This window comes from Pteropus vampyrus, unplaced genomic scaffold (genome assembly GCF_000151845.1).
Source record: "Pteropus vampyrus isolate Shadow unplaced genomic scaffold, Pvam_2.0 Scaffold193, whole genome shotgun sequence".
In the NCBI taxonomy this organism is placed as follows: domain Eukaryota; kingdom Metazoa; phylum Chordata; class Mammalia; order Chiroptera; family Pteropodidae; genus Pteropus; species Pteropus vampyrus.
Genome location: NW_011888974.1, coordinates 431,520 through 446,954, shown reverse-complemented (window position 1 = coordinate 446,954; position 15,435 = coordinate 431,520). Strand labels below are relative to the sequence as shown.

Sequence of the window (15,435 nt, the reverse complement as noted above, 5' to 3'; positions counted from 1 at the left end):
TGTGGTACCCAAGCCCAAGGCTTGGTCTGCAGGCCTGTGAGACATCCAGGGCCAAATGTGCAGTTGGCAGGACCCGAATGGTACTTAGAGCCAGCAGGGTGGCAATGGGGCTGGCATGGTCGGTGTGAAGTGGCAGTTGCATAACCAGGAATGCCAAGCTAGCAGAGGAGGGCCCAGGGCAGAGCCCAGAGTACACTGGCCTACAAGGGACCTTGAAGGAAAAGAGCCTGTGAAGGAACAGAGGGAGGGTGTGGAGGAATTTGCCAGTTAGAAGAGGTATAAGAGAGAGCAGAGTTCTGGGCAACACGAGAGGGATCAAAAAAATAAAAGACATTCTAGAACTGTTCTCAAAGAGCAGTGGCTTTAAGAAAAAGCCTTGTTAGGTAGGAAATTCCTTGTTACTAGAGGCAGTTGAGCAGAGAGTTAGCATCCAATTGATGCAGGGCAGGGCAGATTTCCCCAAGTGGGGAGGGGGGCAAGCCCTGTATCAAGAGAAGAGGGTCCTTTGGCGGAGAGTGTAAAAAGAATTCAACACACACGCCAAAGTTAGAGTCAAAAGGAGAGTTTATTAGAAAAGGGATAACACTGTGGTCTCCTCTCAGAGGCAGAGTGAGAGGGACAGTGAGAGAAACAATGAGAGACCAGAGTAAAGGCACTGAGAGAGACAGACAATACAGATGAGGACAGTGAGAGAGACAGAGGGGCATGAGAGGGACCCTGAGTATTCAGGGAATTCAGTGTATATGTCATTCTTTAGTTCCCATTTCCTTTGATATGGACATACAGTGAGAAAGGGGAAGAACATGTGGCATGAAAAGGTAAGACTATGTAGAGGGAAAGGCCTGCTGGCAGCTCCCAGCCTTTAATCCATAGGTTTCCCATGGTTTGAACCATAGAGAATGATTCTCGGTTCCTAATTCCTCTTCACAGGTGTGGGGAATGGGTTGTTAGGGATCCCAGCAGAAATCTTCCTTTGTTCTGCAGGTGTCCTCCTGGCCTGGCTGCAGGGTTGATCAGCATACTGCAGTCTCTGATTGTGACTTGATTAACATTTTAATTCTTCTCCCTACATTACAGTCACTTGAGAGGATGCTTCCCGCAGGGTGCCCTGCAGGAGAGGAGAGAAAGGCTTTCCCAGCTGGCATACCTTTGGTTTGTGTATTACCCACCTGCCTGGGAAGTGAGAGCCCAGGCCCTTCGGAACCAGGGAGGGGAGGGTACAGAGGGAGGGCTCCCCGTCAACCCCACTGAATCGCTTCCCTCTGCTGCCCAGCTCCAAACTTCCCCACAGCATCTCTTGGGCTTGGGAACCAAATGATAACCAGAGTGACAAGCCCCACTGCCCTGCCCCAGCTTCCTCTCCTTTTGGTTCCCTGCCAGCTTGAGGGAACTTTCAGGTGAGCAGCCAGGCCCCTCTCCACACCGTTCCCACCCTAAAGCAGGGGCTCTGGACCCCAGAGACACAGCAGAGCCGCTGACTTCCTGTCTGACTCCAGTAAGTCAGGGTTGCCTGCCTGGGCCTCAGTTTCCCTACTTGTAAAATGGAAAAGTCCCATGCCAAGGCCTTCCTGGGGCGCATAGCCAAGGCAAGGGCAAGGAGAACGAAAGGCCTGTCGAGAACAGGAGTTGGTGAAGTAGAGGCTGGCCAGGCTGGAGCGTGGAGGGCCTGGGAGGCCTGGCTTGCAGCACAGACTAGACTCTGCAAACTCGGCCTTGGCAAGCTCTTCTGCTGATGTCTCTGCAGCCGTTGCCGGAGCACCCCCAAGGGCCAGGGCCCAAGTTCTTGGCCAGCCCCATCCTTGTCTAGGAAGTCCTCACATAGTCTATTTTGTAAACTCTTCTTTAGTTCTAATTTAAGGAACTACCGTGTATGTTAAATTACATTCTGCTGAGGGAAATAGACGATTCTGCTTCACTCACTCCACACCCTACAGGGTTGCCTGAAGCCCAGTTCAAGAAGCTCAGCCGTTGGTGAAGGGACTGCCAAGTGAAGGGCTATTACCCTGTTTGGGGGGAAGATACAAATAAGGAAAACCCCTAGCCCCAAATGGGGTGGCACCTCTTGTCACTGATCCCATTGGGGCTCCTGCTGGATCTCTCCTGTGGAGTCTCCTGTTGATGCAGGAGAGGGTCTTTGGCTCCATGCAGGAAAGAATTCAAGAGCACACCAGAGTTAGAGACAAAGGAAAGCTTATTAGAGAAGGAATAATGCTCCACAGAGAGAGACGTGGTCTCCTCTCAAAGCCAGAGAATGAGACCCCCATGCTCGAGGAATTGAGTTTTTGTTTGTTTCCTTTCATGGGGTGGGTATGCAGCTTTAAAGGTGTGTGGGGTGGTAGTTAGTGATCTCAGCAGGAATCTTTCTGTAGGTTTCCTGTGGTCTGGCATCAGCTAGGTTCCCGTGTCTAGCAGCATGTAGCAGCAGGCTCTGAATACAGCCTACTTTAATGTTTAGTCAACTTGCATAGTCCTCATGCCTCTCCTATTACTGTCATTTAGTGGGAGTGGGCTTGGAAAAGAGGCTCTGAGCTGGATCTGGATGTCAGGGTGGTGTTGACCTCAGCAGAGGATGTTTGGGGGAGGGGGAAGCTAAACAAGAGCAGGAACAGGTCCCCTCTACCCCTTCAGAAACTGGTTCCACCACTTCTGAACTGTGCGATCTTAGATAAGTTAACTGTCTGTAATCTTGGGTAAGTTAACTTACTGTCTATGATCTCAGACAAATTAACTTATTGTCTCTGGGCCTTGAGGTCACAGGGAGCAGGCCTGCCCGCCTTCCACCACCCACTGACCTGAGGGTCATTTCCCCACCCCCAGGCACACACTCCTCGGCCCTCTCGGCCTTTTCCACTCACTCGCCACCCTCCTAACCCTGTCAGGTTCTTGAGAGCTGAAAATAAAACCATCCTTTCTCAAGTTTCTAAAGATATCACAATTCCAGTGCCAGCCACATGTTTCTCCACTTAATTATCTCTACTTTTCTTTGTTAATTAGGCTCCAGTAATGATCTTCCTTCTGCCTTCCTGGGATGAGCTGGCATCTGCTGGGCGGGGCTTGGAGGCCTTTGTGGGCAGACAGACGCCTGGATGCCAGTCCCAAAATTGGCCTGCTGCCTCCTTTCTTCCAGGCGAGGCGGCACGGTGGGCGATGGAACGATGTGATGTCAGGAGTCCCCGCCTATTTCCCAGTCGGTGGGGGCTCAGCTGGCTGATTACAGCCCCATCCTGCCGCTGTTTGGTTGGTTGGGGGCGGAGGACCTAAAGGTTCCCAGCAGTTTTTGACAGGGGCCTCAGCAAACCCCAGAAGGGAGCAGTGGGGGGCTTCTGACTCTTCTGCAACATTCCAGAAGACCTCACTGAAACTATTTCCCCAGCTGGGACCACCCAAGCTGACAGGAACAACCATTGCCTTTATTTGTGCTGGAATCAAATCAGCTCGAGGGGCCACCAGGCACTGTGTGCTGAACAGAAGCTCTCGCTAGCTGATAAATGCGTCTTTGAGCCACAAAGTGGAGGCGTGGGGGCGGGGCACTAAGTATGGCTCAGTACATGTGGTTTACTGGGGTAGATTCCACCTCTCCAACCTCCTGGGGAGGGGTCTGGTGACAAATAGGCTTCATGGTAAGAGGTGGGGGATGGAGGATGGAGACTTGCAGCCCTAACCCTCTACAGGTCCCCGGCCTGGGGACCAGGATAACATAGCCCACAGAGGGGCTTTGATGCTTTTAGGGCTCAGGTGCAGTTACTTGGTTCATGAACAGTTCCAGGATGTTTATGAGACCAGGTACTGGGCTGGGCTTTTTGATCAACACCAATTTAAAAAAAACAACACCCTGCCTCATGGAGCTTGCATTCTGGTGTGGATGCAGACAATAAACAAAGTGTGAAGCATAAAGCAAGTTAGATGTGAGCCCTAAAGAGAAGCAGAGAAGTAGATGGGAGAGGTTGTGTTTATTTTAGGAGGTTACAATATTAGAGAGGTGTGTCCAGGAAGGGCCTTTGAGTAAAAGCCTGAAAGGGGCGGTAGTGAGCTGGGGGCAGGGGGTGGGAGGACAAGAAAAGCAGTGTAGGCATAAAGAACAGAAACTACAAAGGCCGGGAGATCACCTGCCAAGGTATTGGAGGAAGGCAGTGGGCATGTGGTAGGAGATGGGGTAGAAGTGGGGGGAGAATGCAGATTGTGTGGGGCTGGATAAGACTGCTGCCTTTTGTTTCAAGTGAGCTAGGAATCAGCTCAGGCTTGTGAGCAGAAGAAAGAATGCAGTTTAGGATTTAACGGGATCCCTCTGGCCTATGGGTGAGGACAAACAGGGTGGAAACAAGGAGAAATGGAAGGAGGTGAGACCCAGTGGTGAGTCATTGGCTCCAGGTATATTTTGTAGCTAAAGCCAACGGAACTTGCTGATGTGGCTGTGAGAGAGAGGAGTCAAATTTGACTTCGGGGATTTGAGCTGAGCTGGAAGGACGAAAGTGCCTGTAGCTGAGATGGGGATGATGCAGGAGGAACCAACAGAGGGCTGGAATGTCAGGCATTCAGTCTGCGGCATGTTAAGTCAGGGGTGTCATCCAGTAGCAGTTTAGTGCACAAATCGAGGGTTAAGGTAAGCAGTCCAGGCATGAGGTATAACTGTATAACTTGGGGAATCACAAGCATATCATTGGTATTTAAAGCCCAAAAGCAGAATGAGATCACCGGGAGTGAGTCAAGTCAGAGCAGGGGTCCTAGTGCCTTCAGCATCATGGGTCAGGAAGATAAGGAGAAACTGGTGAGGTGGGCGGTATCCTGCAGCCGGTGTAAAACCCCATTTCTCCTTGGGGGAGAGCCTTCTCTCCTTGTGGCCATGAGGATTCCAGAGCCCAGGGACTTGCCTGAGCATCTTGCGGGGTGGTTGGGGTCAGGCCCTGAGCAGTGATGGCTTTTTAGAAGGATCCTGTCTTGGGCACAAAGAAAAATATCCCTTCATAGTTGCAGCCCACCTCTTCCCCCACCCCTCAGTGCAGGATTATAGATGCCACATAAGGCGAGGCAGGAAAAGGAGGTTCTCTCTTCATATTCCATGACATAGAGGGCCCCAAATTTCCATTATCTGTTCCATGAAATAGCACATTTCCCACGACCTCTCAGGTGGTGGCCTGGGGAATGGCAGGCAGAACATATTATATAGGTGGAAAACAAAAAAGAATAGTATCAGCAAAAGGTCTTGTTTGCCAGGAGGAGAAAGATGGATTTGCCTTGTGGACAACAAAGGGTCCTCAGCAGGCTTTAAGTAAGGGAATGACATAGTCAGATAGACTGTTTAGAAAGAGCAACGTGGCTTGCAGCTCAGAGAATGGATTCAGGGAGGCCAGGTGAGAAGTTCTTGCCTCAGTGGAGACAAGGCCTAACTTATCCTTGGGCTGGACCTGTGTGAAGTTTCTCCGGGAAAGTGACCCATCGTGGTGACCACCTGGATTTGTAGATGGAAGCGAGGAGACACAGGGAGTTTGTATTAGTTTTCTGTGGCTGCTGTAACAAATTACCTAAACTAGTGGCTTAAAGCAATACAGATTTATTCCCTTACGTTTGGAGAGGTCACAAGTCCAAAATGAATCTTGCAGGGCTAAAGCCAGGGCATCAGTAGGATAGGTTCCTTCTGTAGGCTGTAAGAAGGAGTCATTTTCTTGGCTTTTCCAGCTTCTAGAGGCCTCTCCTCCATCTTCAAAGCACATCATTCCAATCTTTGCTTCTGTTGTCCCATCTCCTGCTTTTGACCTTGCTTCCTTTAGTGGACTCTTACGTTATATTTAAAGCTCACTTGAATCATCCAGGATAATCTTCCCATCCCGAGATCCTCAACTGAATCATACTAGCAAAGTCCTTTCTGCCATATAAAGAAACGTAGTCACAGGCCCCGGGGATTAGGACGTAGACACGTTTGGGGCCACTACTCAGCCCATCAGGGGTTAGAGACAGCCACAGTGTCTTTCTTGAGCACCCACGTGGGAGAGTGGGACCAGGGACCCATGAGAAGAGAGGGAGGAGAAACAGGTTGGGACACATAGAGGCCATTTGGGGATGTGCAGAATACAGGGTGCTTGTGGGTTTGAGGGTTGCAAGTGGAGAAGGAATGAGCTACAGTGTGAACAAAGTAGGAGGATCTGCTCCTCCCTTCCCCACATGTGGAAACAAGGCCCTAATAAGCAGTCAGCATGATTATAAGCCTGGGTTTTGGACACCTTGCAACAAGGACAGAGAGAGGCTGTACTATGAGGTGATTAGGAGTCAGGGATAAATCCCGGCTCCTCATCTCACTCACTGTGTAACCTGGGGCAGGCCGCTGCCTCTGAGCCTCAGTTTCCTCATCTGTGAAATGGAGATACTCATAGATATAGCCTCATAAGATTGTTGGAAGGATTAAGTGAATGAATCCATGCAAAGATCTAAGAACAGTGCCTGGTACATAAGAGCTTGATTTCCCTTACATTTATTGGGCACCTATAATGTGTCGGACATTATTGTAGGTGCTGGGGCTATAATCGTGAACGGATAGCTAAAAACAGACCACAGCCTCAGCCCCCAGGGAGTGTCCATTCTTTTGTTGGCTGTAGCATTGGCTGCTGCTACTGCTGCATAGCATGAGGATATGTCTTCAGAGTCAGCCAGGTGATGTAGGAGTGTGTGCATCCTTTCTGCTCTAGCCTGTATGGTCAGCTGCCCAAATCTGTCCACCTTTCCCAAGAGAGGCGCCGATGTCCTGCTTATCATGCTAAGTGCATGGCATTCTGTGCCCGGCCAGTGTGGCCACAGTTCTGCCTGGGCCTTGGCCGGCCTTGGGTCAGTGCTGTCCCTGGCCCAGTCAGCTGTGTAGCTGAGACCGTGAAGGAAGGGAGAGGGAAGGGAAGGAGGCATTTTCCCTTGGGAAGGGCCATGCATGTGGCTGGACTCAGGATTGTCTGTCCAGTATAGAACCCCCATGAGAAAACCAGGTACCTGCTTGGCCCAGCCTGGCTTGTAGACACAAGCATAGGGCTGAAGGAGAATTTGTTAGACAGCCCACCCAGAAGGTGCTGGGCTGTTCTCAAACAGGAAAGCAGTACCTAGAGGTCAGAAAGACCTGGGTTCAATTCCTAGTGCCACCAATTGCAGACTGGTCCTTGGTGGCTTTGGGCAGGCAACTTGACTTCTCTGCGCCTCAGCTTTCTTATCTATAAAATGGGGAACACAACACCTAGTAGTCACGCTTGTCATGAAGAGTAGAAGGCATCACTGTATAAATGGCCAGGCACAATCTTCAGTGGGCATGTAGTCAGTCTTTCAGTGGGCATGTAATCAGCAGATGTGGGATTTGCATCCTTGTGTTGGCAGCTGAGGGGGCAATGGAAGAGCCTGGTAGTTCCAACAGGGGAGGCCCCAGCCAGAACCTCCTGTCAGCCATTGTCCAGCCCCTTGTGTGCAGCTGGAGGCCAGACAGCTGGGGTCCAGGGAGGAGCACAGAGCACAAGCTGTGGCCTACCCATCCGTAGGGAAGGGAGATGGAGGCACAGAGCCTGGCCTGAATGAACTGGGGGAAAAGGCTTACTTTCTTCCCCCTCTCCCCCTTCTCAGTAGACCTCATGCACTGATCACATCAATTGCTCTGCCATTGATCTTGCATGTAATAATCAATTAATTGCTATAACTTTTAACTTTGAAATAATTTTTAATTTACAAATAATTACAAAGATAGTATAGAATTTCCAAATACTGTTTGACCCATATGGGATGTTAATATCTTACATAACCACAGTGTGTTTGTCAAAACTAAGAAATTAATATGGATTGGTGCAATTCAATTAACTAAACTACAGACTTTTTTAGATCTCATCAGTTTTTCCACTGGTCTTTTTTATGTTCCAGAATCCAGTCCAGAATACCACATTGCACTTAGTATTCATTTGTTTTTATTCTTTCATTTGTATTCCCTTATATTTGTCTGCTCACTTGTTAATATATGCTACATGAACACCCATGAACCCAGCACCCATCTAAGAATTAGAACAGTATCAATAATGTACACCTGGCCACGTGCTCTCTCATCCTGTCTTCCTCTCTCCCCAGAACAAATATCCTGAATGTTGTGTATGTCATTCTCATAATTTTTGCCTGCAGAATTTTAAAACTGCAGGGGAAAAAAAAAGAAAGAATAGTGTAATGACTGCCTGTATATCCTTTCTCTGGATTCATTCATTCTTAACATTTTGTCATGTTTCCCTTCCACGTCCTTCCATCTCCCCCACCCCATTTATTTCTGTCTCTCTGTCTCTTTCTCCATTTGAAGTAAGCTGCAGACACCTTGACTCTTCATGACTAAATATTTCAACACGTGTCTCCTCAGAACAATGCTATTCTTTTACATAGCCACAGTACTATTATAACACTTATGAAACTTAATAGCTCCCTCTCATCTAATACACAGTCTATATTCAAATTCCCCAAAATGTCTTTTATGGCTGTTTTCCCCCATGACATAGTCATTTTTCACAGGTCGATTTTTTAAATGGTTTTATTGCATATGACATTTGCCTAAACCAAAATTGTTTCATTTCCGTGTTTTTTACTTTTATAACCAGGGTATCCTATTGTATCAAGTCTGGGACTTCTGTCACTTAACCTTATGTAGCATAATGCGAAATGTGTAGCTGTAGCTTGTTTGTTTTCGCTGGTCCATAATCCATCAAGTGGCTGTACCACCATGAACTCATCTTCCTCCTGTCTTAGGCCGATTTTTGTTGCTTCCATGGTCTTGCTGTTAGCGCCCTTGAACATGTTTCCTTTTGCATGTGTACAAAAGTTTCTCTTGGGTACGTGAGATCACAGGCCTGGGCAAGGGCCTCTACCCCACTGCAGCATAGCCATCCCCTCTCTGAGTCTTAGTTTCTCCATCTGTAAAACAGAGATGCCAATTCCTGCTGCACCTACCTGCAGGCCCAGAAAGGGTTAAAAGGTGAATCCAAGTGCATCTTCTTATTCTTGTGACGGTCTGGTGCCAGGGAAGGAAGGTCTGTTGTACAAGCTTCAGGCCTAAGGGAGGGATATGGCTTGTCCCCAACCCGAGTGGCCCCAGCTCCCTGCTGGGTGGAGCATCTGCAGATATCTGCCCTCTGTTCTCTGGAGGGCCAGGTCCACTTGGGGCTGCTTGATGCCAGCCCAGGCCTAGCAGAGAGGAGAGGAGGAATATTCATTCCACCCTTCTGGACAGATCTCAGTTTCTCGCCTCTTAAACAGTCCTTCCCTCGCTGCTGGATGCTTCTGTGCCTCTGTGTTTATGATCATGATTATCAGCCTACAGTCATCAATCTGAGCTACAGACCTCAAACTCAGCTAAGCAGAAAAAGGCCAGGCTATTCAGGGTTCTTGTACTTTGCCCCAGGAGAGGGCTGTGGGGCCACCCCAGGCATCAGGCTGAGCTCATTGGCTTAAAATTGTGTACCTAGCTAGGATGGCTGTGATTTAATAAGCTTGGTTGCTTTCTTTCTCCAGGCAAAATTTGTTTAATCCTCAGGCTAACAGCAGATTAGAAAGGACAAGATGAGAACTGCTGGGGCAGACAGTGGTGAGAGAGGGGAGATGATCAGGAAGAGGAAGAAGTGCCCGCAGGATGGATGGGGCAGAGGCAGTGGGGCACAGGTCACTACTGCGGGGTAGGTCCGGCAGCACTTTCTGGATGGCACTGGGGGACAGATCATGAGGGTAATCTCTCCCAAGGTGTGCTTAATAAGGAAAGGGTACTCGATGCGTTTTAGAAAATGCTCTACCTAAAGTGGGTATAACAAACCCAGGGTATTAAAAGAATCAACTTCCAGTATCTGGAAGAGTCTCGTATACAATTTAATTTCCTGAGGCTACAGGATAATGCCTCAATGACATCAACAACTTGACTTTGATGGCGTGAGACTTCAGATTTTTTTATGCGATATTATTGGGTCCTCCCAACAGGCGGTTGAGTGATTTTCGAAATTCCACAGAGCATTAGTGTTACAATCAAGATTGCCTTGCAGTCTGCTGGGCCAGGGACCGTCCCTGTCACTGTCCTGGGAGCCCTCTTCCTCCCCGCGGTATGCAGGCATTCAAGCAGGTACACATTAAGGACACACACACACACTCTGCATCGAACCCTAACTATGACGTTTCCAGATGAAGGGCTTTCTGAAATGCTTGCAAAAATTGGTATCTTTTAGTCTACAGCCATGCTGCCCTGAACAAGCCCAATGTCTGATCTCGGAAGCTAAGCAGGGTCAGGCCTGGTTAGTACTTGGATGGGAGACCACCTAGGAAGACCTGGTGCCGTAGGTGTAAAAAAAAAAAAAAAAAATTTTAAATTGGTGTCTTTTACAGCCAACCTGGGTTCAGGGGAGCTCAGGAAGATCCCCCAAGAAGAGGTTTGCTGACTCAGGGTTCAGAACAGTAACAACTAGCCTTTAGACTATGGAACATAGCACCCCGCAACAGCTTCCGCCCCAGGAGTAACCAGGATGCCGGGGCAAGCTGCATCAGCCATGGACAGCAGCCACAATTTACATCAGGGGAGGGGAGACCAGCTCTGTTCTGGGCACCTCCGAGCCGCAACATGTTGGGATTGGCAAGTTGCCCTCTCCCTTGCACAGAGCTGGGCAGGATGAGCCTAGAACAGGGTCACAGCAAGGCTTCTTCACCTCTGGTTTGGGTTCCCCCCAGAAAGTGGGTCACTCCTTTGCCCATAGAGCCCAAGGAGCTGCCTCCTGTTTCCTCTGAGTTCCCAGAGGGACAGAGGCACTCTCCCCTCCAGCCCCTACCAGAACCTACCCAGCCTGATTCATTTGATCCTTTAAGAGAAATGGAACTTCCTCCAAATTAAATAAAAACAAAGAGGTGGGGAGAAGCCAAGAGGCATCTTTTCTGAAGCCTGATGCTGAGCCAGGAGAACCTAGTGATGACGCGTTGCGGGCCAGGCACAGTCTTATGTAGTATGTGTTTGGTACATAACAGCAACTGTGATTATTCTCAGTATTATCAACAGACATCTAGCCCCCCACCATACTCCAGAGGTGTTCAGGACACCTCCCAGTGTCACCACCGTCCCCGAGGCAGCCTGAGTCTTACTCTCCTGACATTTAACTGTTCTCACCATTTCTAGTTTACCGCCTAGCACCCTAGTGTTCCTCCTGTTGGCTGCACCATGGTGTAACTACCTGTCAGCTGCAGCCTGATTTGGGGGTGCTCTCCCCCTCAAACCAGGCAGGACTTGGAAGGAGAGGAGAAAGTTTTCACGTCTTAACATGTTGAGCGCCCACAGGATGCCTGGAGCCCCAGTGTGCGGATGAGGCCACACAGCGGACACCTCCCCTGGGAAATGCTCCCTGATCCCTGGCTGGGTTGCATCCCCATGTGCTCCCACAGCCCCTTCAGTAACAGTGTTTAAGCCTGGTGGTGGGTCACTGAGCTTTCCTCACCACTGCTGACGCAGGCTAGGGCTGTTTTCTGTTCTCTGCTAAGTGCCCAGGAACATCACCACATCCAAGTGGGATTGTGCTTATGAAATATTTGTTCAGGGGGCAAATGAGCAGTGAGCAGAAATCCTGAGTGCTGACGTCACATGACCCAGTAGCCCAGGTTTCTGACTCCAAGTTCTGTGTCCTTCTGGGGCCTGGCATCGCCTCTCCCAAGGCAAGGCTGCCTTGTCTTGGTCTCTCCACCCACATGGCAACAAGAGCCTCAAGGGGGAGGTAGGGTGGGTATGTAAGAAATACCCACTCAGGCATACATGTGTGCACAGAGACAGCTGTGTCCAGCAACATCTGCAACCACAGCTTATTGGGCTTATCTTTTGAATGCTGTCCACTTCCTTTCAATCCGGCAGGCTTTGTCAACCGATGAAGTCTGGCCCTGTCCTGGGCTCAAGAGGAGGTAGACCTAGAGCTATGAGCTGATAAAACAAGAGATTTAGAGGAAACACCTTAACAATCAACTCTTCTTTTCACAGATGAAGAAATAGAGTCTTTAGGAAATCCAGGGTTCATAGTGGAGTGAAAGAACAGGGCTTTGTGGTCAGATAGAGTATTTCTGGCACTTTAGCAGCTGTGTGACCTCGGGCAAATTACTTAACCTTTCTGATCCTCAGCCTCTGTCCTCGGCTGTGGTGAGAGGTAGCCATGATTGTGTCCGGGAAAGCAGCCAGCAGAGTATCTGGCATACGTTAGTGTGAATCCGGGCCCTCCTTTCCCTGTCCTGTATAGTGATGCAGTGCCTGTGCAGAATCCTGGCTGCCAGAGGAATCCTAGGTAGCAAGGGGTTAGGTGGAAAGTGTCCACCACCTCCCTGCAGACTCTAGATGGCCCTTGGGCCCAGAACTCTGTCATAGTAGTCTGCCTGGGACCTGGAGAAGGGTCAGGTCGATTCTTGCCATGTCTAGGGCCCTGAAAACCATCTGGAGGGGCCATGAGGAATACTTAGTTTGGGGTCTTGGTGCAGCTGAATTAGGGCCATTACTCCCTGAAATGGGGACATAGGAGGAGGAGGAGAACTGGGATGCCTGATGTTTGCAGTGTCTCAGGTTAACTGTGGTTGAAAAGGGAGGTGCTGGAACTTTGAGACATGGCAGATCTAGATTCCATAGTCAGGAATGTGGCCATGAAAGGAACTAGACTAGGGACCGTGGGAATCGGCAGGCCCAGGGCAGTGGGTGAAAGAGCGCTGGGAGGAGGGGGCATCGGGCAATGCCGGAAGGTCTCTGCTCTGAGGGGCAGCCCCCAGACTGGGAATGGGGTCTCCTCCCTGGCAGTAGGTACATGGGGAGGGCTAGGCCTTCTGGTTGGGATGCGATATGCAAGAAGGAGCAATAGACACAGAGGCACAGAGCCCCTGCCTGGGAGACACAGTCCCCGAGTTGGCCTCCTAAGTAGAACTCAGTTCTGTGCGATTTTCCAGATTAAACCGGAGTTTTTCTCCACAGTCCCATTCTGTCTGTTCTTCCCCTTATCTCCCAGGCCCTGGCTCCCTGCCTGTGTCCAGCTCCACCCCCACCCTAGATGCCAGCCAGTGTGGTTTCCATGTCATGGTGCAAAGTGCCCTTCTTGGAACTCCAGCTCCCTCCCTACACCAGGCCACAAGCCCACGGGCTGCTCTGTCCCCAGGACCTGTTCCATCCCAGCCACTTCCCTTGCCTCTCCCTCTCCCCACAGCCCCCAGCCCAGGCCCTGTCTCTGGGACTCCCCTGACCCCAGCCACTCCTCTAGGCTGAGGAGAGGGGTGAGGGGAGCACAGGTCCAAGCAGCTGGTGCCCACAGAGGGCTGCCCTGGACAATGGGCAGGGAGAGTGTGCAGCCCCCACACCCAGAGCTCTCTGTCTCCCTGTCACAGGCCTGGAGCTCTCGGTCTGCTAGGCAGCCAGGGTGAGTGCCTGCTAGCCCAGCTCAGTCACACTAGCACCTGCTGCTGGGCCTCCCCTGGCACCGCCCTGTGCGTCAGCCACATCCATCATGCTGTGACCTTTCACCCTTTGCTGCTGTGCATGGGCCAGTCCTACCTGGGTATCTTTTCCCAGCCCCAGCCCATCTATCACAAACCTGCCTTCCAAGAGACCACTTAAGATATCCTGTTCTCCCAGGGGGCCTCCCCAGACTTACACAGATGGGGTGAGCACCCTGATTCATGCCCCATGTCTCCTGTTATACTTTTGAGTGGGCACTGTAACTGTGCTACCCTAGGCTGTGAGTTCCTTGAGGGAAGGGCCCTGCCTCCCTCTCCTAAGGATGCTTCATGTGCAACATGGGGCCTGTGCTTGGGGAGCTGTTCAGAGAATTCGGGATGGATGGATGGATGGATGGATATGCAGACAGACAGCTGAGGCCAGAAACAGGCTGCAGGGGAGTAGGTAGGGCCTAGAGATACTGTTCTAGCAGGTGAGAGTCAAGGACAGTGGCCTAGCCTGTGCTGACCCTCACTCCCCCTTGTCTTCCTCTTGTAGATGAAGATGATGCCAACAGACTCGGGGAAAAGGTGATCCTGAGGGAGCAGGTGAAGGAACTCTTCAATGAGAAATACGGTCAGTGCGGAGGGCAGGGCCCATGGGGCAAGGTCTCTGGGGCCAGCCTTCCTGGTTGGCCCCTCCTCCCTCTGCAGCCAGCCTGGCCTCCAGTTGCCCCCAGCTGGCCTGCCAGCTCCCTGGGGACAAAGTTTCTCAGGCTGTGGTTGATGGAAACTGATCCCTCATTCCCCCTGTCTGAGAACAGGGAAAGAGCCCCAGTCTGTGGTGCTCAGGGCAAAGACAGTGTTCAGCATTTCTGCTCCTTTAGGTCTGGGCTGTGTGGCAGAGGCCATGGCCCACATCCAAGAGCTTGTTAATGCTGATGCCTGTCTACCCAACAGGCGCTTAGCCTTGACTCCAAAGCAAGGAGTCTGCTCCCACTGTCAGGGGGCTCAGAGTCTGTTGAGGGGGATGGACATGGAATAGATGAGAGTCAGGCGATGCTAGGCCCTGTGCTGAAGGCATTCAGGGTGCCAAGGCAGAACGTAGGATGGGAGAGCTGATAATCATTACAATTGATATGACCCTTTCCAGATTAATGTACCAGGTGGTCTGCATACATTACATTTTATTTGTGGCAAATTTAGTATTATTATCTCCATTTTACATTGTAGCAGAAGAGACATAACAGTAAATTTTTTTAAAAAAAAATTTCAGAGAATGAGAAAAAGAAGAAAATGTAGTAGCGTGACCAGGAGTGCTGGGGTTAGGAAGTGGGAGGCCAGGGCCTCTCTGGACCAGTGAACAGGAAAGTCCCTTGAAGAGGGGGTGTTTTAGCTGAGACTTGAATGTCAAAAGGAGACAAACATTCGAGGGAAAGCTTTCCAGGCAGCGGGAGCAGCCCTGTGACTGGGGACCAATAGGAAGACCAGAGGGCCAGGAGTGTGAGCAAGTAGGTTGGGGAGGCTTCTGGTTGCGGGGAGAGGTGGGCAGGCCTGACATAAGTTAGAGTTTCATTTTGAGAGTAACGGGAAGAGACTCTGCTTGTGGTTTGTGCTGTTGTCTTTTTCACTTTTTATTTTGGAACCAATTTTCAAACGTACACAAAAACAGAAAGAATGACGTGCTGGCCCACGTGTAACCCAAAGCCAGGTTCTGTGATTACCAGTATTTCGCTCATCTTATTTTATCTACTTCACATACTCACTTGATATTTTTAGTACTTTGAAACAAATCTAAGATATATCATTTCATCCATAAGTACTTAAGTATTTAATTTTTTCTAACACAAGTGTGGATTTTAAGCAGACATCAAGTCCTCATTTGTCAATTCTAGGTGTGCACATTTAACAAATCTTTGCACTAGGCACATGTAATGGTACTTGTTTCATTATAAGCATTGGGTATTAGAGTTTTAGTTTTGCTAATTAGGTTTTTTGAAATGGTGTGTGTGTTGACTTTTAAACTCTCTCTAG

At 50.0% G+C, this 15,435-nt stretch overlaps 1 protein-coding gene and 1 pseudogene across 1 annotated transcript in view; both read left to right on the top strand.

Moving 5' to 3' along the window:
• Positions 1–15,435, top strand: part of GTF2IRD1 (GTF2I repeat domain containing 1) — an 86,861-nt gene that overhangs the window by 65,364 nt on the left and 6,062 nt on the right. Inside the window, exons 23-24 of the mRNA XM_023537492.1 lie at positions 13,961–14,038; positions 14,226–14,361. Coding sequence (XP_023393260.1) covers positions 13,961–14,038; positions 14,226–14,361 — 214 coding nt within the window. The remainder of the gene's footprint in view (positions 1–13,960; positions 14,039–14,225; positions 14,362–15,435) is intronic.
• LOC111746577 lies at positions 10,196–10,311 on the top strand (annotated as a pseudogene).